The following is a 22,927-nucleotide window of genomic DNA, read 5'->3' as shown; positions in this document are numbered from 1 at the left end:
TGAGAGGCTTCTGATCCAGAACCGAGCCAAGTTAAGGGTAACAATGCATCTTGCTCACAAATCGCTCTTTTCACTGAAATTTTTTAGTATTTTGTGATTTATGATCTGTTGATTACCACTAAATGGAGCAAGTCACACAAATATTTCTGTTTGAAATTAACTTGATTACGAGTGAATCACTGAGCAGGGAGATAACTATGCAGTAAAATCAACACTTTTTTTAGTGACTGCTTTATGTGTTATCAATATATTTTACTCAACTATTAACATATTTATTTATTGAACATTAACATACCTTCTATTGGAGATTCACCTTCAGTAGGTCTGTAAAACATCAAACACACAAGACAAAAGATGCTTGTTAAATATAAAAGTACCAAACAGCTCTCTATAGATCCAATAGCAAAGGCAGGGTGAAAATCTATCCCGTACAGACGAAACAAATGCAGTGCAAATTTTAGCTGTACTGCCTTCTCCTGGCAAGCCAGGGGAAGGCAGTTTTAAAACATTTGTGTGATCCGCTAACCCTCACCTCCAGTGCTGGATTTCCAAGCAAGTGCCGCCACCACCGCCCGGCTAAAATCTACAAGTTATTCGACCCGACTGCAAAATGTTGCCTTGTAAAGTGTTGTAATGTGATATACACATGCAAGCAAAGGGCCTGCGAGAGAGTGGGAGGCCGTACCCATCACTGTGGAAGTAGTCATAGCACTGTGAGCAGACACGCACAGGCCCCGAGTTGTAGGTGTCCACCACCATGGTCCTGCTCGAACAGCTGGTGCACACCACGCGGCCACAGCGGCGGCAGTGATGCCGCCTGTTGAACTGCACAGAGACAGAATCGCAGCAGTGCTTTGAGGCCATAATAACAATGAAATATATATGTATTTACAGGCCTTTGTCAATCCACTGCTTAATGACAGCTTCTCCATGCCAGACATGGAGACCTGATTGGCCAAACTTCACCACATTGGCTAGTGTGGGTTGGTGAAGGCACTGGGGGCCAAGACTAGTCCAAATATAACTTGCCACTGATGTTAGCCAAAACCAAGAACCAAAGTAAGGTTGCCAGTTCACAGGCCATGTTATCTTTGAGGTTGTGCAAAGTGGTGAAGACTTGCTGAAAGGTCAGAGATCAAACTCAAATGCTACAAGTGTGCATTGAACAAGAGAAGCCCTCAAAACCAAATGGGCACGCCAAACCAAAACCACGACTAAGCTACAGAACATATTTATTGAATCACATCTACTGAATATCTCATTTTTGTTAATTCCTCACCGCTTGATTGCCAAAACCCATAGCCAATGTCGACAACAATAAGCACCAGTAGTCCGCCCCGTACCATGCTGAAGGCCTCTTGCTGACAAGCCATGCACACGCGAGCCTTCTCGTCCAGCACCCAATCGTTCTTGGTAGGTATGGTGGCCGGTGGAGACCAACTGTTAGTCCGTACTGCAAGTCTGGCTCTCCTCTCCACAGGCGTGGAAGTCCGTGGGCCAGGTATGGAACCCACAGAGCCATCTGGACTCGACCCGTCTTTATCTGTGGTGAGAGAGCAGACGTCAAAATCAAATTGGGCATGTTTGTAATGACAAACAAAATTATTTCGTCGCATATTTCGTCACTTAACGCGCTTGCCTTTTTATGCCTTTGACGTGAAAAATAACAAGGAAAATCGCACAATAATCAAGTGATGAAAGGACAAGATTGGCGATATGAAAAATGGTTTGTACACGTATATTTACAGCCCATTTTTCAATTTAGCATGACGAGGACCTCGCTATGCAGGTTGAGAGGGTTGTTTTACATCATTTCACCATGCTGGTCAGGACTGATTTGTGAAGGTAGGGAGTATAGATGTATGGTACAACAATTTATTTTTGCTACACTGCCCTTTTTCTGTCCACCATGTTGAAAATGCCATAACAAAAACTAAATACAATAAGGTACCATATTACCTGAGGCTTGGGAACCAGACTTGGTGGCCTCAGGGGAGCTTCCAAATTTGGACATTCCAGAGTCAGGTGTGCTGCCATCTGAGTCTAAAGAAAGGAAGACATTTTTACAAGGGCTTGTGAGATGGCAGCATGGGCAAGTATCCTTGTTGTGCTGGCATCATGACACAAAGGTAAGGGCATTCATTTTATCACTGTTCGGATAATTATATGACAACGGAATTCATCTTGCTTCCAAAATTGTCAATTTTCACACGTCTCTACAATAAAGGAGAGAAATAACAATGTCAAAGTGATCTCATCTTATATATGTTTACAAAGCACTTTATTCCAAGGCGCTTTACAACAATTATAAAATTGTATATAAGATAATAGTGGTTGAAATAAAGTGTGGGGTTATTAAAAGAGATGATGTAGTAATGGTGACAGGAGAACATGTGGGAGTGATAAAAGGAGGGGTTAAGGTTGGCCTGGTTGTAGCTGGGGAGTGGAGGCAGGGAGTAGCAGTAGGATGGACAAGGGAGAAGAGATGGGGTTGTTTCAAGGGCGGAATGTTAGCAGGTCAGTAAAGTTGACTGTTTTATGTGCAATGGGAGTTTGTTCCAATGAAGGGGAGCAAGGGAAAAGGAACGAAAGCGTGACTGGGCGCAGGGTGAGGGAGGCACAGAGAGGGATAGTCTTGATTGGGAGCATCGTTGCTGTGCACGACAGCGCTTGCCTTGTCGACTGCGGGATCGTTGGGACACGTAGGGGAACTCCAACGCCTTGCTAGCGTACGTTGAGAGCAGCACGTCCACATCCTCGCTCGCGATGTCCACGAACCTCCCTATGAGCAGCGTGCGCAGGGTCCGCACGGCGCCCTCTGCCCAGTTAACGCGCATGTTCATCAGCAGCTGCTCCAGCAGCAGCATAGGCGCACTTACCAGCTCCTGGTAGTGCACGTGCACCGACTGAGGCAGGTCCAGCAACAGCTGCACACAAAGCCAACAGACAGAGCGCAAGATACACACGTGCACACAATAGTATACGCACACACTCATGTGAACGTTCGTTTAATTGAGCGACGTTCACAAACATTGTTTTCTGGATTCAAGACATAATCTATTATTTACGAGCTCTGAACTAACTTGTTTTTTTCTTCACCACATTATTATCTAAGGTAATCAAGTCACAAGTCCATGAGGTAAAGCCACTAAAATTGTACATATACAGCCTTTTTATCAATCCACTGCTGGATGAGGCCTCTCCTACACCATGTGGGTCATGGGGGTTGTTTGACCATACCTCAACATTCTGGTCAGTTCTAGATTTGAAGCTTTCGTGACTGCAAGGATTCATACTCTTTGATATTTTTTTCAGTAAAGTCACGTAGGTAAAATAAAATAAAACAATTAAATCACGATGTTTCGGAGGCAACACAAGCTTCCATCTTCAGGTGGAACAGTCACAGCAAGATGCAGCAGACGGAAGCTTGTGTTGCCTCCGAAACATCGTGATTTAATTGTTTTCTTTTATTTTATTTTACCTACGTGACTTTACCGGAAAAAAAAACAAAGAGTATACTTGTCAGTGTAGGTTGGTGAAGGCAGGGATCACAAAGGTTGGAGCATTTTAGAATATATCAATGGATTTCAATGCACTACCCTCTGCTAACAATGTAGCCCTGCAGCAGGCTCAACCCCGCTTAGGTTCCGTCATCTGATGAGATCGTTGGGCGCATTCCGGGTGATTTGGTCATGACAAATCCATTAATTAATTATTAGAATCAAAATATATCCGTCATGATCAGTCAATTTTCAGGTTGAAAAAAGCCTCTAATATGAATTCTACATGAATGAACTACCGTATGAAGCCCTTACCTGTGTCCCAATCCAGATGGTTTGAGTAAGCTTCTTCTGCTCAGGGGACATTGAAGGCAGGAAGTGTGTGCTCAGGTAGTCGGACAGGAAGTGACTGGCCGTCACGCTGCGGAACTGCTCCAGCAGCCGCTCGCACACGCTCTGGCACGTTTGCACCTCTCCTAGAGACTCCAGAAGCTGTGAACCACACCTTACATCAGTTCAATACACAAAGACAAACATTTCCTGTTTAGCCTTAAACTGTTGGGGCAAGTTCTGTTAGCGAGCACCTATGAAGGCCGGCACGTCACACGAGGAGGTGGGTGGCCAGCACCACGCCCGGTCGCCTTTGCCTCCCCAGTGCCGTCATTTCCACATCGTAACCAGGTACTCATTTGAGGCTGAGTCGACCCAGGGGAGGCCCAGGACCATGAGCAGGAATCTAACTCTGGTCGTCAGGTTCGTTGCGCAGCATGCTAACTGCTACACCACCGCCCCCCCCTTCAATACACACCACACACAAGTGCACAGGCATTGCCTGCATGTATTTTTCCGTGCAGGCGTGCTGCTTGTGTATGATCAGAGTTGAGGGCTCACGTGCTGTGCGTGCTCCGTGTCGCCCTTCTCCAGTAAGTGGGCCACCTCCTCCTCCACGATTTTCAGCAGACAGTCCGCTCCCACACTGTATAGCTGGGCCCACTCTCTGCACACTGCAAACTTCTGCAGAACCAATACACATCCATGCTGGCTGTAATATGTGCAAATGAAGATCTGCTTGCAATTGGACGTGGTATAAATCCTAATATTAAATTGCTAATTTACTAGAATTTATGCACAATAAAACCCGGCTAGCCGTATTTTGCACTCAACATCTCAAGGATAAGAACAACGGCGATGAGCACCGTAATGCACAGAAAAGCATGATATTACGTGATGAAGTGGATACACCTTAAAAGCACGCAAAAGATAAATGTATACTCTGTTCTTTCAGTAAAGTCACGTAGGTAAAAAATAAAATAAAAAAATATTTCACGACATTGCGATCGCAACACAAGCGGTCGTCTACCTTTACTTTCAGCAGACCCTCTAGAACGCGTGCAGGATCTTGAATTGATTCCTTCACCACATCGGTCCAGCTTGTGCAATTTTCAAGAATGGAGAAGTTTTGTATCTGAACAATGATAGACAAGCACATCACGATCAGGTTTTAGACAAGGCCATAATAATGCAATCAAGCTCCCAAGCAAGAGAATACAGTGACTGGTGAAGCCAGTGCAGTAACACAAACCAAAATTTTCTGTAATTTACTGAATGGCAGTTCCACAATTCTGGATGTACATTTTAGATGAAGGGTCATCATTTAAAAATTGCGGGTAATCAATAAGTGGCTGGTCTATTTACCTGATAGGCTCACAAGTGACGACATTACATTTATCCCTCTATTTAAGACCAAAACAGGAGGATTTATCCACAACTCTGGGTGTCACCTTATGCTCGTTGTAATTACCAGAAAAACGTTGTACTCGAATTGTAAATGTTGTGGGTTTACTCTCCAACACACCGGTGTGCTGTACTAGTAATGAATTGGCATGTTTTGCTTACGTGACAAACCTTACTAATTGGCTGTGTCAGGTGGTGACAGGTTTAACGACACATATTTACGCGATCTAACCAAAAACCTATATTATGGAGAAATAACTTAATGTTTACAGAGAAATGCTCATAAAATACCTGGGTGACGGACGTGCTCAGGCAAATAGACTCCGTGCTAGGATGGAGATGGTGCATTCAGTTTTGTGCGTCAAACCATCTCCTTGTTGCATATACAAGCCACATTTTCCAACACTATGGACACTTTCAATATCACACTCTGCATGTATCATTAAGATGACTTTAAAATTTTGACTGTGAGGCTGACAAAATTTTCGATCTGCCATAAAAGTTGCTGCACATCGCAACTCTTTTGCACCGCAGGACCCACGAGAGTTGGCAACACTCATCCAGCGGTAGACACATTTTTGGCCGACGACAATCATGACGATGACTCTCTTGCATCGAGCTGAAGATGCACGCGACGCACGCTCGGGTACCGTGCTGTAGAGCGTGATCTCGCGGTGCTTGAGCTTGAGCTGCTCTTGGAGGTCGGGGGCAGTGTCACCTTGGGACATGCACAGCTCCAGAAGGTCGAGGCATTGCTCGGCCGGCCAGCGCTCCAGGCCCCACAGAGCCACCCGAGCACGCACCTCAGACCCTCGCATCATCAGCAAGAATCGCCAGCCCTCTTTATCTGGATGGTGGGGCATTTCCAACAGTGCGGAGAGAAAAAAAGGTTAAGTGTGCAACAAGTTTTCGCAAGGCGCAGTTCCATACTTTGGACGGTCTCACGTCAATGTTCGTGTGGAAAAAACCAAAGTGAATTCAGAGGTCATCCTAAATTGAACAATTGCATCAACAGCTTACCCTGTGCCTTCCACTCTCCCCCACTGAGTGAATAAATCGACTTCTATAGCAGATGTTGTGTGCAATGTTACATCACAATATTTACATGGTGATGGCTTTGGAAGACCTTTATCAAGCAGTCGACTAACCAAAGCTAATGAGGATGCATTTTCCCCATCATTAAACCATTTTAAACTAAATTTCGATTTAAAGCTTTCGTGACTGCAAGGATGCATCTTCTTTGGTTCTTTCGGTAAGGTCACGTAGAATGAGAATAAAATAATAAAATAACACAATAAAATTCTCACGACGTTTCGGCCGCTTGCGTTGTGGCCGAAACGTCGTGAGAATTTTATTGTTATTTTATTATTTTATTCTTATTTTAAACTATTTTGTATTTTAGCAGGTAAGGCCCACTGAACTATAGAGCTATTTTTCAGAAGTGACCTGGCCACAAATGATAGCCCAATGAAGTGGCTTATCATGTGGAAATTTCTTACAGCCAAATACTATAAATCCATGTTTCTACATGTGCAGGGAAAAAACGGAGGACCCGGAGAATAACCCACACGACCACAGGGAGAACATACATACTCCCAATATAGAGGCATCGGAGTCGGAATCCAACCCACAACCTCCTGTATACCCGACAAGGTAGTTAACGTCTTGCCACCGTGGTGCGCGTCTACTATTATCAATATTTCCAAGCGGCACTTTGTGCCGTCAAAAGCAAACTCCACTGATAGCTTCATGTACCGTACCTGTTGCAGCAGCACAGCACAGAAGCGCATCTCTCAAGCGGTCCCACTCAGCGTCCTCGCGCCCGAATCTGTCGAGCAGCTTCAACGCGCGGGCCCAGTCTTGGGCTGACATTGCCGCCTCGAACGCTCGCGCAATCACGGCCGCACTCCGCTCATCGTGCAGGCCGCACAGCAGCAGGGGACAGCAGTCGCAGCCTGGCCAGCACTCGCAGAGATCCTCGCCCTTCGTCTGTCCCTCTGTCGCCATCTGCTGGCGTCAATCAACAACCGTTTTCAGATGTGTCACTCGCTTAATTAAAATGAAAACATCGTCGGTGCATTAGAGGATATTATATCGCAAAATCGTGAGAGATGGTGACCTTCATTCAGCAGTGAACTGACCATAGCTGATGATGCTATTGACGATACATTGGGAAGGAATATGGCACATGAAGAATTTAGGGATGAGAATTTACATTTATAGGGTGCTTAAATGCCTCAGCAACTCAAAGTACCTTACATCACATTTTCTCAACCGTTTCATGTGGGCATGAATTGTGGTGCTGCCGAATACCCTTAGGGTGGGAGGGTGCCCAAGCAGAGCGGCTGTGCTGCTGAGATATTCGTGTAGAACGGGAAAGTCGTTGAGCATCAGGTGCTGGAGTTCCCGGCGCAGTGACGTGATCTCAAGGGGCCGTTCCTTCTTGTTTTTCTTTTCTTTCCGCTTGTCCCCTGGCCGCTTGTCCCCGGTTAAGCATGCCACCATTGCAAGCAAGGGGCTCACCTCCTGCCAGTTTAAATGCCATCATGAGCCTCGACGCAGCAAAAAACACATGCTTTGAGGCCGTCTGTACATTTTGGAGTGTTATTCAATTACAGCAATGGTTCCCACAATTTTTCTCAGACCACAGTGCAGGAAAAAAATTCAAATAATCTGCGGCAGTTCCGTGGACCACTGCCCACAGCTTTGCAGACCGGCAGTAGTGATACAAAGGCCATAGGATGGTAACCGCTAAAATACAGTGAAACCTCAACTTAGATTTCTTCAGGAGACCGTAAAAACAGAACTTTAGAGCAGGAAAAAAGTTGGATCAGGGAACACTATTTCCTACTACAACTAATAATTATTTCATGCTGTCCGTTTTCTCTGGCTCTTTCTCTCACTGCTTCTCGGAGGCTGTATATCCTCTCGTTTGTTGAACTTCTTTTGCACTGTACATAGCCAACTATGGTGATCTGGATACAAAGTGTGGAGCGAGAGGCAGGTGATACGTGGAGTGACAGGCTGGAACAGGCACACGATGCAGTTGCAGGGAGCAAAGGAGGGATGGTGGTCTTCCCAGCTTTTTGTCAGGGCACAGTGCAAAATGCTTTGAGGGCACCTACATCATGCTCTTAGATATTTTTAGCACAAAGTCGTTAACAACTCCCATTAAGGTACGAGGCAGTTACATCGCAAAATTGCGAGAGGTAGCAGCTTCATTCAGCAGTGGATTGACCATGTCTGATGATGTCAAAAGGGAGTAGTGCAGCAAAATCCATTGATGTGCTTCATCTCCATGCTCCAATATCTATGCTCCCCACCTTTACCAAGCCAGCGACGAGCATAGTGCCAGACGGTCACATAACCCCAACAAACAGCATGGCATAGAGGCCCTCATCTAGCAGCGGGGCTGACAAACGTGCAGTACATGTACAAACACACAGCATATATTACCTTGAGATAGGCTAGCGTCACGGCGGTGAGCGAATACTGGCAGACGTTCTGGCTGGATTCACTCGTGTCTTCAGCTTTCTGGCCTGGGCTCAAACGCAGCAGCTCGAGTTGGGCAGGCAGGCAGGAGCCCACCGCTCCGTGCAGAATGGCTTCCACCTGGGCAGCCAAGGTGGCATTGGCGGGGCTCTGCGAGGCTCCACCCAGTGGGAGGGGCCGGCAGCAGCAGTCTAAGATGACGCGCCTCAGGTTGAGGGCGAGAGGGGGGCACTCCTCCTTTATGAGCACCTCGAGTCTGACAATTGCACACAGCAAAGATACAGCTTTATCACATACAGGCAGAAACAAGGATACAAAATCTCTATCAGCAGTCAGTAGATGGAAAGACAACAGATGTTTTTTGTACGTACAGTTTTTTAATAACATATTATGACATTGGCTTGGGCAGGGCAATATCGCTGGAAGGCTGGTGGTCAGGATTAATGGCGAAGACGCAGCCAAGAGTGGACATCCACAATATGAAGATGAAGCATGAAATCAACCTGTGTGTATCCCAGGTCCATGAGAGATGGTGATGGTATGGGAAGGCCTGCATCCAGTAGTGGATTGATAATGGTTGATAATATTCTTACTTAAATTAGTTAATATTAAGTGACATTTTTCAGCATCAATGACAGTACAATTCAAGACTCTGTTCTGGTACAGTAAACATCCAGTGTAACATGTACCTGCTGGGCAGTGTCTGCTCTTCGAACAACAGCTGGGATAGCAGCTCCACTGGCCTCTTCTGGAGCAGCACCAGCGTGTTTGTGGGTTTAACATTGGCCAATGAATCTAAGACACACAAAGATCCATGCATTTGTTTTGAAAACAAAAAGTGAGCAGTGGTATGTAGAAGCAGAATTGCCTGTTTGAGTTTGGATGCTGATAAAGCTATGCAAAGTCCATGAAATGGCTACACACCGTGATTCAGAGCAATGCATTAGTTTGCATTTAAATTACAGTTGAAGTCCATGCACGTGTTTATTTTGCAATAATGATTAAAAAAGAAATAACTCCAGGAAAACCTCGCCGAGTCGCAATAGTTTTTGTTCAGGAGTGTCCTACATTGACATGTTTGGTAACTTGCACGAATGTGTTTGGCATAAAGTATATTGGAAAAAAACCCCAACGTGAGCCTGTGATAGACACAGACTGTAAGACAGTAGGAAGATTAAAATATTACATGGGTTAGTAAAATAAAACCTGGCAACTAGAAAGAGAAAACACATGAAAACAAGAAGATAACACTCACAAAGCCATATTTCTCCACCTCGCAGCCCAGTGGCTTTAGTTAACAACATTTCTGTGATCCCATACCTCAAATGCATAGGATCACAGGTGTGCACCACTATAAAACATGTACTGGTTTTAGGGCCATCACAACCTTCGCTAATATCATTAAAGGCTACAAAGCTGGCAAAGATCACTGAGACACTAAGCAAAAGCAATGTACGCAAATGTAAGATTTCGTAGCTCTTAGAAAGAAAAAAAAAGCACACGATAAGTGTACCAGTCTCCCGGCCTTGGCTTCTGATGATGATCATGGACAGAACGTTGAGGTAGTCGAAGAGCCGATGAAGGTATGCAGGAGCCGGCTCTGTAGGTTGCCCGAGCACCTCCTGCGGGTCCATCACCTTGAGCAGCTGCTTGATGAGATGGCGAATAGATTCGCTCTCTCCTGACGGCGCCTTGGCCCAGTTCTTCAACAGGTGAGCGACCACGTCGCCCTGCACGTCTGACTCATCACACAACGCACGGCGACGCCAACCCAGCACAGCCTGGGTTAATGCCTTTTGGCGAGCAGCTCATGGAATACGAACATATCTGGGTATTCTTGATCAAACGGTAAAAATACATTCAATTTAAAACGGGTTCATGCCAATTTACAGAAAAGCTATTGCGCAGTGCATGTTGTCTATATGTGCCACATAAGCTATGGATTGCAAAAATAACAGGAGACATTCCACTCAGTATTTTTCTAACATTGCCACAGTGGCTTTGGTTTTTACTGCTAGAGAAAGGCCCAAGAACACCAAACCCCTTCATAGCTTTCTTGAACAATTTTTGGGAGCACACACTTTGAGTGCCGACAGCTTCAAAGATGCGCAGCAACATGCAGTCGGCGCGGGCCCTGTCCGTGAGCTGGGTCTCCATGTGCTCGGCGGAGAGGGGCCCGGGGCAAGCCAGCAGCAGCTCAGACACACTCACGTTGAAGTGTGAAGAGAGGTCGGCTTCATCTGAAGCACAAATGTCGCTCAACTTTTAAATACATACTTATATTACCAGTAAGTGCACAGAGGTCACGATTATACAAAAGTTGAATGTGGTGTGAAAATAACCAACAAAGGACGCACCGCTGGCTCCCGATGGCTGCGTGTGGTTGATTATTTTGCTGACTTGCTTGAGGAAGGTTGGAAATCCCCGAATGGACGTTCCTGTGCTCGCTTTGTGATCTCCTTTCTTGCCTTCAAACAAAACATGCGTTTCCATATTACCGTCAATGCGGCATTGTTCACAAAAGTCGTTTCTGACACTATGCTGCGGACATTACACACAAAATGCTTGCCACAAATGAACCATAATACCTTGCTGATCTTGTCAAGGAGCCTAAACCATCATGCAAACTCTGGTCAGCCTCACAGCGGCTTTTGGATAGCCATCGAACCATGACCGTCACCGCATCACACACTTTCGGATGTCCTTCTCTGGGCGTCTGGAACGCTCTTCCTTCCAATATTAGGAAGGCATTGGAGCTTATCTAGTCTTAAATCTAGATTGAAAACTAATTTCTTTAGAACTGCAACTGGGTATAGTTTGTTATCCTTCACCCGCACCTCTGATCAACACGGTTGGCTACGTAGGGTGCGAAAGAAACTCAACATAAATTCAGGAGCGGCACCCTAAAGCAGACGACGCACCTCGGCTCTCGGCGACGGTGCCCGCCAGCAGCCTCCTCTCCGCCACCTCGAGGAGCGTGCGACATGTCTTCCAGCTGGTGCTGCGCGTGCACGCCAGGTCAAACGCCACCAGCGCGGGCGGCGGGCACTCGGCGAGGCGCCGTCTCAGCAGCGCCGCGTCCCGGCTAGGGACCCCGACCCCCGCGTCAGCCGCCTCGGCCAATGCGGGAGGCAGAGGGAAGTAGTCCGGCACGAGGGTCAGCAGCCGCTCGACGGAGCCCACCACGGACGTGGACGCCACGCCTGAGACACGGCCATTCGTTCATGGGAATGGGTAAAACTGCGAGGATGGGGAGGAACCAATGTCTGCACGTATGTATTTCGGTCTATATAAAATTGTGAAAATGAAACAAATAAAAGAAAATCACAAGTAAAAAGTCAAGAATAAATGTGTAATGATGGTGGCAGCTTAAGCAAGGCTTCATTCAGCAGCGGACTGACCATGGCCGATTATGACAATGAGTTGAAGCATCGTTGTCGTGTGCCAGGTACATAAGGCTCACGTCTAGTGTACCTTACTTGTTTATACCAATTGAAGTTCATATCACAAGCCGCAGGAAGATTTCTGAATACCTCGGCACCACACACTGGGTTAGCTTACCCGCAGCCGCAGCGGTGGCAATGGACTGCAGCACATCGAGTGGCTCATTGGGGCTGGGGACGCGCCGGGCCGGCAGCGCAGCCTTGGCCTGGACCTCCAGCCGCTGCAGCTCAGCCACGCGTGCCCCGTACTCCTCAGCAAAGCGCAGCTCATCGAGGCTCTGCGCCGAACCGAGTCCAAACATGGCCACCACCTGTGAACCATTTGAAAAGTCTCAAAGTTATTTTCTGTTCCCGTTTACAGCCTTGAGCCAGTGACGAAAAATCCACATACTGATGGCAGGGGCAAGTCTATGCTAGACCACCATTCACCTTTCGATTTAAAGCTTTCGTGACTGCAATGATTCATCTTCTTTGGTTCTTTCGGTAAAGTCACGTAGAATGAGAATAAAATAATAAATTGATAAAATAATAATAAATTGATAATTGATTATTGTGTTATTTTATTTTATCAATTTATTATTTTATTCTCATTCTACGTGACTTTACCGAAAGAACCAAAGAAGATGCACCCTTCACCTCCTTTATAACGTTTTATGGAGCCCAGAGAGATACTGAACTAAGTCAAACCCCAGCCTCTCTCCTTCTGATTGAGAGCTGCTTACTTTACCACTGAACCACCAGTGAAGTTTGCAATGTAGCAAAAAATACAAATACATTCTATCGTTAAGACTCTGAATTTGGGGTGCAGCAGTGAGTGGTTTATGCACTGTAATTTAAACCGAGCAGCAGTGGGCACATGCTGCACAAAGCTATCTAGAGATCATTGTTCCCCCCATGCTAACGATGAATAGTTTTAAATAAAGTGGGAAAGGGGACGTGTGATAATATGGTTAATGGCAAAACGGCAGAGAGGTGAGGTTTATAAGGTGCGAACAGTCGCACGAGAATAATAAAAATAACCATGGAGAGCAAATTCATGTTGCGGCACCTGTTGAGCCTGAGCATAGTTCTCCTGTAGAATGCACGCAGTGAGGAGCGACTCTGGTGGCGTGAGCATGAGTGGGATGATTCGGCTCTCTTGCCGCGATGATGACCGCTCATTCAGTCTGCTCTGGCCGGTCCGCTCCGAGCCCCCACTGCTGCACTCTGCAGAAACGCGAGACGTGGTGTCAGAGCCGTGGTGTCACGGCCGTGACGCTACGCTTCCATTACAACAAACATGTACAGCCTTTCTGTTAACCACTGCTGCGCAATGGCCTCCCCCCCCATGCCGTGTGGATCATGGCGGTTGACAACACTTTAACATGCTGGTCAGTGCCGGTTGGGTAAAGGAGGGAGGCACAGACTTAGCGGCATTAGCACGGTGCCATAAAACAATTTACTTTGCTTGCACTGCTCTATGCTGCCAACGATGTAGTCCCACCACCTATAACACCTGATATGCATTATGTCATCTATTCAAGCACTCTCCAGACTCAAACTTGCTTAGCTTCAAAGATCGGATGAGATTGGGCACATTCCAGGTATGTTGGTCATAGGTTTATATTACAAAAGGCCAGTAAAAAACGGCAAAAATATCTTCAGCGGCACCTGTAGCACCGTCTTGCCACTGTGTACACAAAACGGATACTGTGTATACTGGGGCTCATTCCGGATTTACTTTAGTTCTCAAGTTAAAAGACACATGATGGCCATTTTTTTTTATAAACCAACGGTGGTATAAATTTCGATTGAAAGCTTTCGTGACTGCAGGGATTCATATTCTTGGTTCTTTAAAAAAACAAAACAATATAATTTTATTGTTTTATTTTTATTATGTTATTATTTCCCTTCTACGTGACTTTACCGAAAGAACCAAGAATATCAACGGTGGTATGGCGATGATTTGAAAAATATTGTAATTCAGCCATATGGCAAGATGCATCTCTAAAGCATTCATTCCATGCAATGGTTCCACCCCATCTCCAGGTTAGTTAAAGCCCTAAAAAAAAGACAAAATTTTACTTTGTAAAATGACCTTTTGTCAATTATTTAGGTGTACTACTCTTTCATTGTAATGTTTATCTTTCCCAAATAATGAAATTGACAAACATCTTTCAACAAACAATAGCCTCATAATAAATAGTACACACTGTATAGGTAATTCTGCATATTACATGTTGCTAATTTTACGCAATACAACATGAGTTGGATTTCGGGTGTCTAAATGTATGATTAAGGGATGGGTTTTTACAATGAAGGTGCACAAAGGCGCTTGCATAATGCAGGTGGAGTTACAGGACACTGCGATGGTTGTGTTGAACACCTGCGGCAGATGTAGGAATGTCACTATTCCATGCCTCCTTTATGCATTCACTCCACTCTAGGGGAAAAGGACAGACACCAAATTGAAATAAACAAGGATTTAATCATTACAACCTGCATCATCACAATACCATATTATTGTACAAAGTTGGAAATGCACAACTCTTGACAACAGTGAGAAACAAAAAACAAAGTATTGTACCTTTATGTTGTGATTGTGTAGACCTTTTGCCTTTAGACCTTTTCCTTTTAAGTTCTCTTGAAAAATCCTGGCCTTTGTGCGGACCTTAGAATGCATGTAACATGACATCAGGCAGCTAAATAAGTGGTCTGCACGGGTTAAAAACAGGAAGCACTCTGCTCATATTCAAGACATTAATCTTGTGGGATAATATAGAATGTGTACTGTGAGTTATGCATTGCAAGGCAGTACTTCTTGCAATGCTTAAACTGGCTGTAAAAAAGACTGACAAAACACGAAGTATCCATGAGCTATAAATACATGGTTTAAAGCAAAACACTCAACCGAAAGCTATGCACGTCACTTTAATAACGCCGGCTAAGCAGACATTTATAACATACGCACCTGTGCAACGATTAGCGAAGATCAGCCTGTACCTCCAGTGTGCCTCACTGATGTAATTTGACAGGCGAGAAAGGCGGTGGCTGAAGAAGTCCATACTAACGGAAGACACAACAGAGTCTACAAGCTGCAGTGTACTTTGCGTGGGACAGCCTTCATCTTTGATTGTTTCCAGGCTTTCCTCTAAAAGGCAGAGTATACTGTGAGTAGAATGCTCATCGACTATAAATCCCGACTTCCTCTTCAAAGAAAAGGCAAAACGTTTCAAGGCTGCCTTAACTTTCTGTGGGTTGCTCTGACTAGCGTCAGCGATCTCTGCATCGATTTTTGCGCTTGTTTCCGCAGAAGTGCCATGAGAGGTTGGCGACTTGTTGGAAAGCGTACTGCTCTGAAGCGACATCTTCTGCAACTCTGCCCGAGCCTGCGAAGTTTGGTCATCAAGGTCGGGCGGGCTGCAGCTCAGGATGTCCACACTGCTCTCCAGGCTTTCGGCGGCCCACTGATCAAACGTCGCGTCCTCCACGTACTCCTCCGAGTCGCTCTCCGTGCCAACGCCTTCACCAGCGAGGTCTTCAAATGTCACAAACAGCAGTGAGAAAATGTTCTCCATCACCTCCAATCGCAGATTTGGAGGGGAAATCTGCTTCAAGTGAGAGTGGCACTGCTCAAAGTGCCACTCAATGGTCGAGAAGTCTTCCACTGGGCAGTCCAAGCTATTTAAATTGGTTTCAGCATTATCAAGCGGTGATGGACAACATTCTCCAGATGTCTGGCCTTCCAAGCTAGATGTAGTCCTTTCAGCATCTTTCTCGGTAATGTCCTGATTGGAGCTGCACCGATTAGTGACAGTCTGACTAGTGTTAGTTTCATGGGAAATGGATGGTCGCCTGGAAGGTAAATGTTTTAGGCATAAGGCGCTAATAGCATGCTTCATGGCACAGAAACTATGAAACAGTGCGACATTTCTTTGCTGGTCCAATGTTGGCAATTCAGAAGAAGTTTCAGCGTCTTGCTCTATGGCACAAAAAGGAAGATACAAAAATATTGCATGAGCAATTGACCTCAACCTGTTGAGCAAACTTCAATATCTATAACTCAAGCAAACAAAAATAACTAATATCTGAATGTTATGTTGACAAAATGTTTAAAGAATCACAGAACCTAATTCTAGATTTGAAGCTTTTGTGACTGCAAGGATTATTACTCTTTGGTTTTTTCGGTAAAGTCACGTAGATAAAACAAAATCTAAATAAAACTAAATCAAATCACGACGTTTCGGAGGCAACACAAGCTTCCGTCTTCAGGTGGAACAGTCACAGCAAGATAGCTGCATCACACTGTACCTTGCAGTTTTGTACACTTTGGTTCAGATATCACTTTGCTAATGTTAGCCATGGCCGAGAATTGAACTCGGATTGCCGGGTTCATAGCGTAGTGGCGCCCGAGTCACTGGGCCATGGCTGCCCTGTTGTGTGCGCCTCTTAAGATGGTGTCAGGTTCCAGACCTTTCCACCCACACCTCCGGTTAGCACGGTTGGCTACCTCCGGTCCGAAATAATTTCAACATACATTCACACAGACGTACAGACCTGTGTCGGTGACCATGGGTTTGAGTAGCACAGCCAGCACCTCCGCCTCATGCAGCCCCAGGAGGTCTGTGAGGTGGTGAAGCTGGTAGAGGGTAGAATGTTGCTCCTGACTGTGCAAATGCCGCGCTAGGTCCTGCACACTGAGGTTTTTGCTGTGGATGGAGGGGTTACCCAACATGTTAGGGGTATACTGTAAAGATATGCGAATACTGCCTGCCCTATCTCATCCCTTGCCATGCAATGAAATGTCACGATTTGGGGTTTGAGATTCCATTAGATTTTTCTTACTTTGGATGTAGCACCTCTAGAGGCTGAAATGGTACAATACAAAATGGATTTAGTGTGTAAAAGCAGTAACAAATGTGAAGATTCAACAGAAATATTTATTTAAAAAATAATAAAAATAATCATTTACAGGTCAGGTGAACCAATGACATATAAAACATTATATATTCCTACAAGCACAATTTAACATGTGTATCGTATACATCAGAATTGATATGATGCAAAGTTACATGCCTACAATAACCGGAAAGATAGTCAATATGGTCCACATTTGCCGTATCTCAGTGCTTGGACAATAATATGCTTTGGTATCATCGTTCTCGCAGTGACTGTGGGAGTGCGGCCTCTACCTGCTCTTGCGGATGCACCACTGCAGAACGTCCACCTGCGACGCTAGGCTGTTGCAGGCATTCGCGAGCAAACGGTCTCCATGGACACCCTGGCACCAGCGAACGCTAGCGTTAATAAAAACCACTCACCCAACCCAGCAATCCTCCCTTATTGGACACGGCCAGTCTGTGCTCAGATGCTTGTAGTTACTGTCGTGGCAAAGTGGCTGCACAACTTGCTTTTGCAAATCTTTTGTCACAATTATAAAAATTATAATATAAACGTAAAAACAAAAGATTCCTTGCAAAACAAATGAAGAGGAAATGGAAGAAAAAGTATATGCTGTCATAATATGCAAAGTTTTGTCTCGGAATAAACCCGTTTCCAGTTATGTTTATTTGGTTTTTGTAGCAGCACTACGTAACATTTTAGTGTTCATTCACGTAGGTAAAAAAACTAATAAATATAAATAAAAAATAAATTGAAAATAATCAAATCACGACGTTTCGGAAGAAACACAAGCTTCCTTCATCAGGCGGGACAACCACAGCAAAAGGAAGCTTGTGTTGCTTCCGAAACGCCGTAATTAGATTGTTATTTATTTTTTACTTATTATTATTTTTACCTATTTGACTTTACCTAAAGAACCAAAGAGTATGGATCATTGCAGTCACGAAAACTTCAAATCTAGAATTTTAGTGTTAAGTTGGTTGTTATGTTTAACACTGTTTTATTTAATAATAGGGCTTTTCCCCTTTTTTCTGGCAACAAAACTGAAACCTTTTTACAAGGATTCATGTCTGCATTAACCACAATACCTGCAGTTCAAAATGCAAACAAAAAACATACTATGATAATATATGCATTGTCCTTGAAACCGATTGGTCCACACCAAGGGACGGCTTTCTTTTGAGCCTCGACCCAATTGGTGCTTGACCAGGTGACGCCAAAAGGCACTCCAGAACCATTTGCAACCGTTTTCTGTTAAGATATTTAATTCTGAATTTTAACTTCCTGCACGAGAATGATTCCTGTTACGGTGTATTTATTTTAACCAGGTCTGTTAAAAAGAGAGACATGATCACAATAGCCTTATATTTGGAATTAAACTGAACAGTATAGCGTATAGACATATACAATACATACATAAAGCATCTAAATGCGACGGTATCTCAAGATGACAGAGAGAAACAAAAGGCAAAGTTATAGCGGTCAGCCAGTCAAGACAAGAACCCTGAGCCAGGACTTCAGTCGGTGGGCGGAGTCGACAACACAGAATGCTGGGAGGGGCAAGGACATTTCCATACAATTCAACAATTTACAAAATGAACCTCAAAAGAAAAGTTAAAATTATACAAATATTCTCTGGCACCAGGAGGCGGTTGGTTATAAGCTCTTCCCAGTTCTCACCCTGTCGCAGTGCAGGGTGCGCAGAAGCTCGCGGGCCGACTCCGGGGTGGAGCAGTGAGTCCACCCCAGGAGCAAAACCAGGCGACACAGGGGCTCCAATTCACCCGACAGTAGCTGCCCCAGCGTCCCCAGGTCACCTCGCTTCACGAGTTGCAAGGCAGCCATCTGTCACCAACAAGACAGTTCAATCAATTACCATTGCACCAGTGGGAATTGTGCATTACCGTATTCTACGGATTATAAGACACTTTTTTTCTGTGTATTTTTCAGAAGTTGGGGATACATCTTATAATTGGATAGGTGTGAATATTCAGATTTGTATCACTTCATTGGCTCCGCACACATGTTTGGGATGTGTCTTGTTTTCGGAGCGTCTTATAATCCTGAGAATAAGGTACTTCCTTTAGTCCATGTTTTTATGCTGCACTTGACAATTATACCGCAGTGTTCAGGGGATGGTTATATTGGCAGTCCAGCCCCTCTGTTGGAGACTCACCACGATGAGCTCTAGGAAATGTTTTCCATTGGCAATGCAGTAAAAATAGAGCTCTTTCCAGGTGCGAGCCCGGTCAGGATGCGACATGAGGGACAGCACCATCTTCTCTCCCTCCTGCAGATCACCATATGCCGCTGCACAGCAAAACACAGCCATACAACCAATCTATGAGGCGAGTTCACATTGTTTTTCAAATTGGATTTGCACAAATGTTTGAATGCGGTTGCATTTAAAAAGTCTGCACAATGTAGGACATGCACATTAGGGGATCCACCAAAAATAGGAAGAAAATATAGTGTTAGAAATTACATGGAACAGCATACACAGAAAACAGGAAAGCATTGAGCCTAGACTTGAACAGGGGCAGAGTTGGCAGCAGAGATGACTGTGAAAGGACTTCCAAGACTACAGGGGTTACAGTACAGAAAAAGCAACCTCCTGTTGAACAGAAGTTGACTGAGGGTTTTGAGTGAAAGCCTTTGTTAATGAAGCAGAGCATTTGGGGGTGGGTAGAGACAGAATAGTGAAAAGGCAAGGGCTTGTATACATGATTTTATTGTTGACTGGGGATTGGATTGGAAGCCATTAGATCTGAGAATTGGGGTGATGTGACCTCATATACAGGTAGGAGTGAGGAATCCTTCAGTAACTTTATGATCATGCGCATTTTGGAGCTGAGATATTGTGGAGACCCCAGAGGGCAAACTTGCATTTTGAAAGCATAAGTAGCACTTAGGCTTGAATGATAATGGTGACAAAAGCAATACAAGTGGAAGTTGAAATACCTATGAGCATTTTTGTTGACATTAAAGAGACAAGTGTACAAGAACTTACCATCCCCCTCGACTGCACTAAACAATGCATTTTCATGCACACTCTTCTTTCTGTGCTCTTCATCCACAACTGCACAATAATGCTTGACTAGAAAGTTGTTTCCCTGTCTGAGAAGGCAGCTGAGTAAGCGGGTTTCGCTCAATATGCTTTCGGCACCATGGCAAGCATCGTGGAGCTCCAAAAACAACCTCTCAAGGTCCACGGTCCTTGCTGGGGCACTCAAGTTCAAGGTGGCCACACATGAATATAAGCGCTCTCTAATTTCACGCACTTTGCAATCGCTTGTATCACTGGGGTTGTCCGAATTAGAACTCTTTCGAAGCTCTACCAGGTGTCCCAGAATAGAATCCACAAACAACTGTTGCAGGGCAGGATGGTGGATGCTGCCATGCGACATCTCTGCATTCAGGCTGCTGATGATAGCATGGCCAATCCAGGGGTCTTGGTCAATTATCTTTTGCAGAAATGCTTTGCTTTCCTTTGAGAGATGAACATCGGGGTCATGTTGCTCACTGCCTGTCAGGCAATGGGTCTGCTGGAAACAGTGGTAGAGATTCTGAAATGCAGAAAAATTTTTACAATTATTTTAAAATTACTACTATGAGCCAATAATGTCTGTTTGTGTGTAACGCGCGTGACGTCACTCCCCATGCCGTACCCCCCCCCCGTCATTAATATTCATGAGCGGGTGGATTTTATCACACATGCAGGTTGAGTGGAAATAAAAAATGTCCGCAAATTCGCTTTAAGTTTGATGTTTCTTTATTGAAAGAAAATCTAATCAATAATTTTACCAGCAACAAAGTGGATTTGGTGTCTTTATTTTTTTCTTCAGCACTTGAAACAAAAGGTAAGTCTAATTTATTATTCTACATTATGGTAAAATAGACATTTCTCTGTGATTTTCCAGATATTGTATCGAATTCAATTTATTTCAACCCCAGCGACCAAAAGCAGAAGAGAATAAAGTATCAGAGCAGTGAATTTGAATAAATTGAAGGTCAGTTATATACAGTACTACAGTGACATGAAGTGGGGTGTTTTATGACATAGTTTTGTGCCAGATTCACTGCCATTAATACAGTGCTACAGTGAAATAAAGTGAAGTGTTTGATGACATATACTTGTGCAAGATTCACTGCCATTAAATTAACACAAGATACAATTGTATCCGCTCAATTTTTTCGTCCTAGGACGGGCAAACAAGCTAGTACAAAAATAATTAGCTTACTTTTGGGTAAGCATTCCTCAATGTTTAAATATGAAACTAAACAGTGGATTATACTGTTTACAGATGGCAAAGTGACTTCCATGTAAGAATATGCAATTTAAAACGGAGAGAGATCCAGTGTTTTATTTTAAAATAAGCAAAGTAATTGAAAAATTACCCCAACAGCGTGTAAAAGGGAAGTTAAACCGGTGGACCTTGTCACTCAGAAACCCTATTAAGAATACACTTCAAACACTGACATTTCTCATTCACATAATAAGTTAAAAGGTTGTCTTCCAAAGATAAAATCATGTCGAAGTGCACAGTATTTTTAGGCATAGCATGACAATTTTCGGTTGGGATTTGGAATAATTACAAAACCTTTAACAGCAGTGACACAAGAAATGACGATTCTCATGTTAATTATTATCGCAAATCATGGGGTGTATTTTGACCTGGTAAATATAGAATGTGAGGGGAGCTGGACTGCAGTGATAAGAATGCTCTAATCACAGCTAACATCAGTAGCAAGTGATATATGAACCAGTCTTATCTGAACCGGTACTGGGCACCCCTTAACAAAGATGCACTGACCAACTTGGTGAAATATGGTAAAGGACCCCCATGACTGACACAGTGGATTAACAAAGGTTTATCAAATGTAATTAAATAAATGAGTACATTTACATATAAAAGCTAAAGCTGTTAAAGGTTAATAAACTATGCATCAGAAACTTGTTTAAACAAAAAAAGTATATTTTTTTTTAACATGCAGAGCAATATTTTAACTTCTTTAACATTACACAGAAACCAGCTGACTAAATGATAGAAGGATATGTTCCATGTTGTCTTTAAATCTGATCCAAGTTAATTCTACATTGGTAAATGCATGCTTCTAATTGGCACATACCTATAGATTGTCTGGGCCTTTCATAATCTAAAGTAAATGTGACTGATGCTTTCATTATACAGAACAATACAATCCCAAATAAAATGATGGCCTTCCATTTTAGGCCATACGCACAGCCAACTTTCTTTCAAGCATTCGCCATGTACTGCTCCGGGCACCTTTGGAAGTGCGTGGAGAAACCTTGAGGGAATCAACGCTATACAAACGCAGCCCAACTCAGAAGACTTACGAGTGGCTGCGAAAACCTGAATGTTAAAAAAACAGACAAATAATTAATGAAAAACATTACAAAACCAAAGCTTGCAGGGCAGTGCCACTACCTGTGCGACGTCAGCCGGGATCTGGCAGCTGCAGGAGTCGAGCAGCAGCCGGAACTCGACATCTTGATGGAGCAACCTCAAGGGGCCCTCCTACAAGCACAGGTTACAAATGAGAAACTATTTTCTGTTTGCCTCAGAAATGATAACAATCCACCATGCTGGCATAGATAACAATGTGTTACCTCAAGGGGTTCCAAACGTATATTTTTTCAGAAAAAAAAATTACCTGGCTATTTTAAAAATGTCAATGTAAAAATATATATTTACAAAAATTCTTACCAGTGCACCACCTTTTAAATGCTCCAACTCATGAAGACAGATCATCGCCAAACAATTTGCAGAGTAGGGACAATCACCTCTGAAAAGTTGGCAATAAAAAAAATATACAAGGTTCATGTATTCCTGGCATGTTTTGTGCGAGACAAAA

At 44.1% G+C, this 22,927-nt stretch overlaps 1 protein-coding gene across 4 annotated transcripts in view; it reads right to left on the bottom strand.

Annotated features, from left to right (window-relative positions):
• Window positions 1-22,927, bottom strand: part of ZFYVE26 (zinc finger FYVE-type containing 26) — a 38,772-nt gene that overhangs the window by 12,623 nt on the left and 3,222 nt on the right. For 3 of the 4 annotated variants that reach the window (XM_032947850.2, XM_032947848.2, XM_032947851.2), the window contains exons 3-31: window positions 22,780-22,858; window positions 22,501-22,590; window positions 20,061-20,616; window positions 19,227-19,360; window positions 18,731-18,895; window positions 17,341-17,429; window positions 16,706-16,857; window positions 15,120-16,130; window positions 14,736-14,819; window positions 14,535-14,591; window positions 13,218-13,375; window positions 12,288-12,480; window positions 11,648-11,929; window positions 11,084-11,194; window positions 10,808-10,966; window positions 10,240-10,464; window positions 9,416-9,521; window positions 8,691-8,982; window positions 7,548-7,760; window positions 6,995-7,244; window positions 5,885-6,081; window positions 4,861-4,965; window positions 4,392-4,514; window positions 3,816-3,992; window positions 2,675-2,927; window positions 1,960-2,043; window positions 1,344-1,543; window positions 686-825; window positions 296-324 (exon numbers count right to left, since the gene is read on the bottom strand). In XM_032947850.2, coding sequence (XP_032803741.1) covers window positions 296-324; window positions 686-825; window positions 1,344-1,543; window positions 1,960-2,043; window positions 2,675-2,927; window positions 3,816-3,992; window positions 4,392-4,514; window positions 4,861-4,965; window positions 5,885-6,081; window positions 6,995-7,244; window positions 7,548-7,760; window positions 8,691-8,982; window positions 9,416-9,521; window positions 10,240-10,464; window positions 10,808-10,966; window positions 11,084-11,194; window positions 11,648-11,929; window positions 12,288-12,480; window positions 13,218-13,375; window positions 14,535-14,591; window positions 14,736-14,819; window positions 15,120-16,130; window positions 16,706-16,857; window positions 17,341-17,429; window positions 18,731-18,895; window positions 19,227-19,360; window positions 20,061-20,616; window positions 22,501-22,590; window positions 22,780-22,858 — 5,714 coding nt within the window. The remainder of the gene's footprint in view (window positions 1-295; window positions 325-685; window positions 826-1,343; window positions 1,544-1,959; window positions 2,044-2,674; window positions 2,928-3,815; window positions 3,993-4,391; window positions 4,515-4,860; window positions 4,966-5,884; window positions 6,082-6,994; window positions 7,245-7,547; window positions 7,761-8,690; window positions 8,983-9,415; window positions 9,522-10,239; window positions 10,465-10,807; window positions 10,967-11,083; window positions 11,195-11,647; window positions 11,930-12,287; window positions 12,481-13,217; window positions 13,376-14,534; window positions 14,592-14,735; window positions 14,820-15,119; window positions 16,131-16,705; window positions 16,858-17,340; window positions 17,430-18,730; window positions 18,896-19,226; window positions 19,361-20,060; window positions 20,617-22,500; window positions 22,591-22,779; window positions 22,859-22,927) is intronic. The other variant, XM_032947852.2, reaches the window with a different exon arrangement.

Source organism: Petromyzon marinus, chromosome 6 (genome assembly GCF_048934315.1).
Source record: "Petromyzon marinus isolate PM22_M1 ecotype Great Lakes invasive population chromosome 6, UKy_Petmar_22M1.pri1.0, whole genome shotgun sequence".
NCBI lineage: Eukaryota > Metazoa > Chordata > Hyperoartia > Petromyzontiformes > Petromyzontidae > Petromyzon > Petromyzon marinus.
This window is presented reverse-complemented; position numbering and strand designations above follow the sequence as displayed.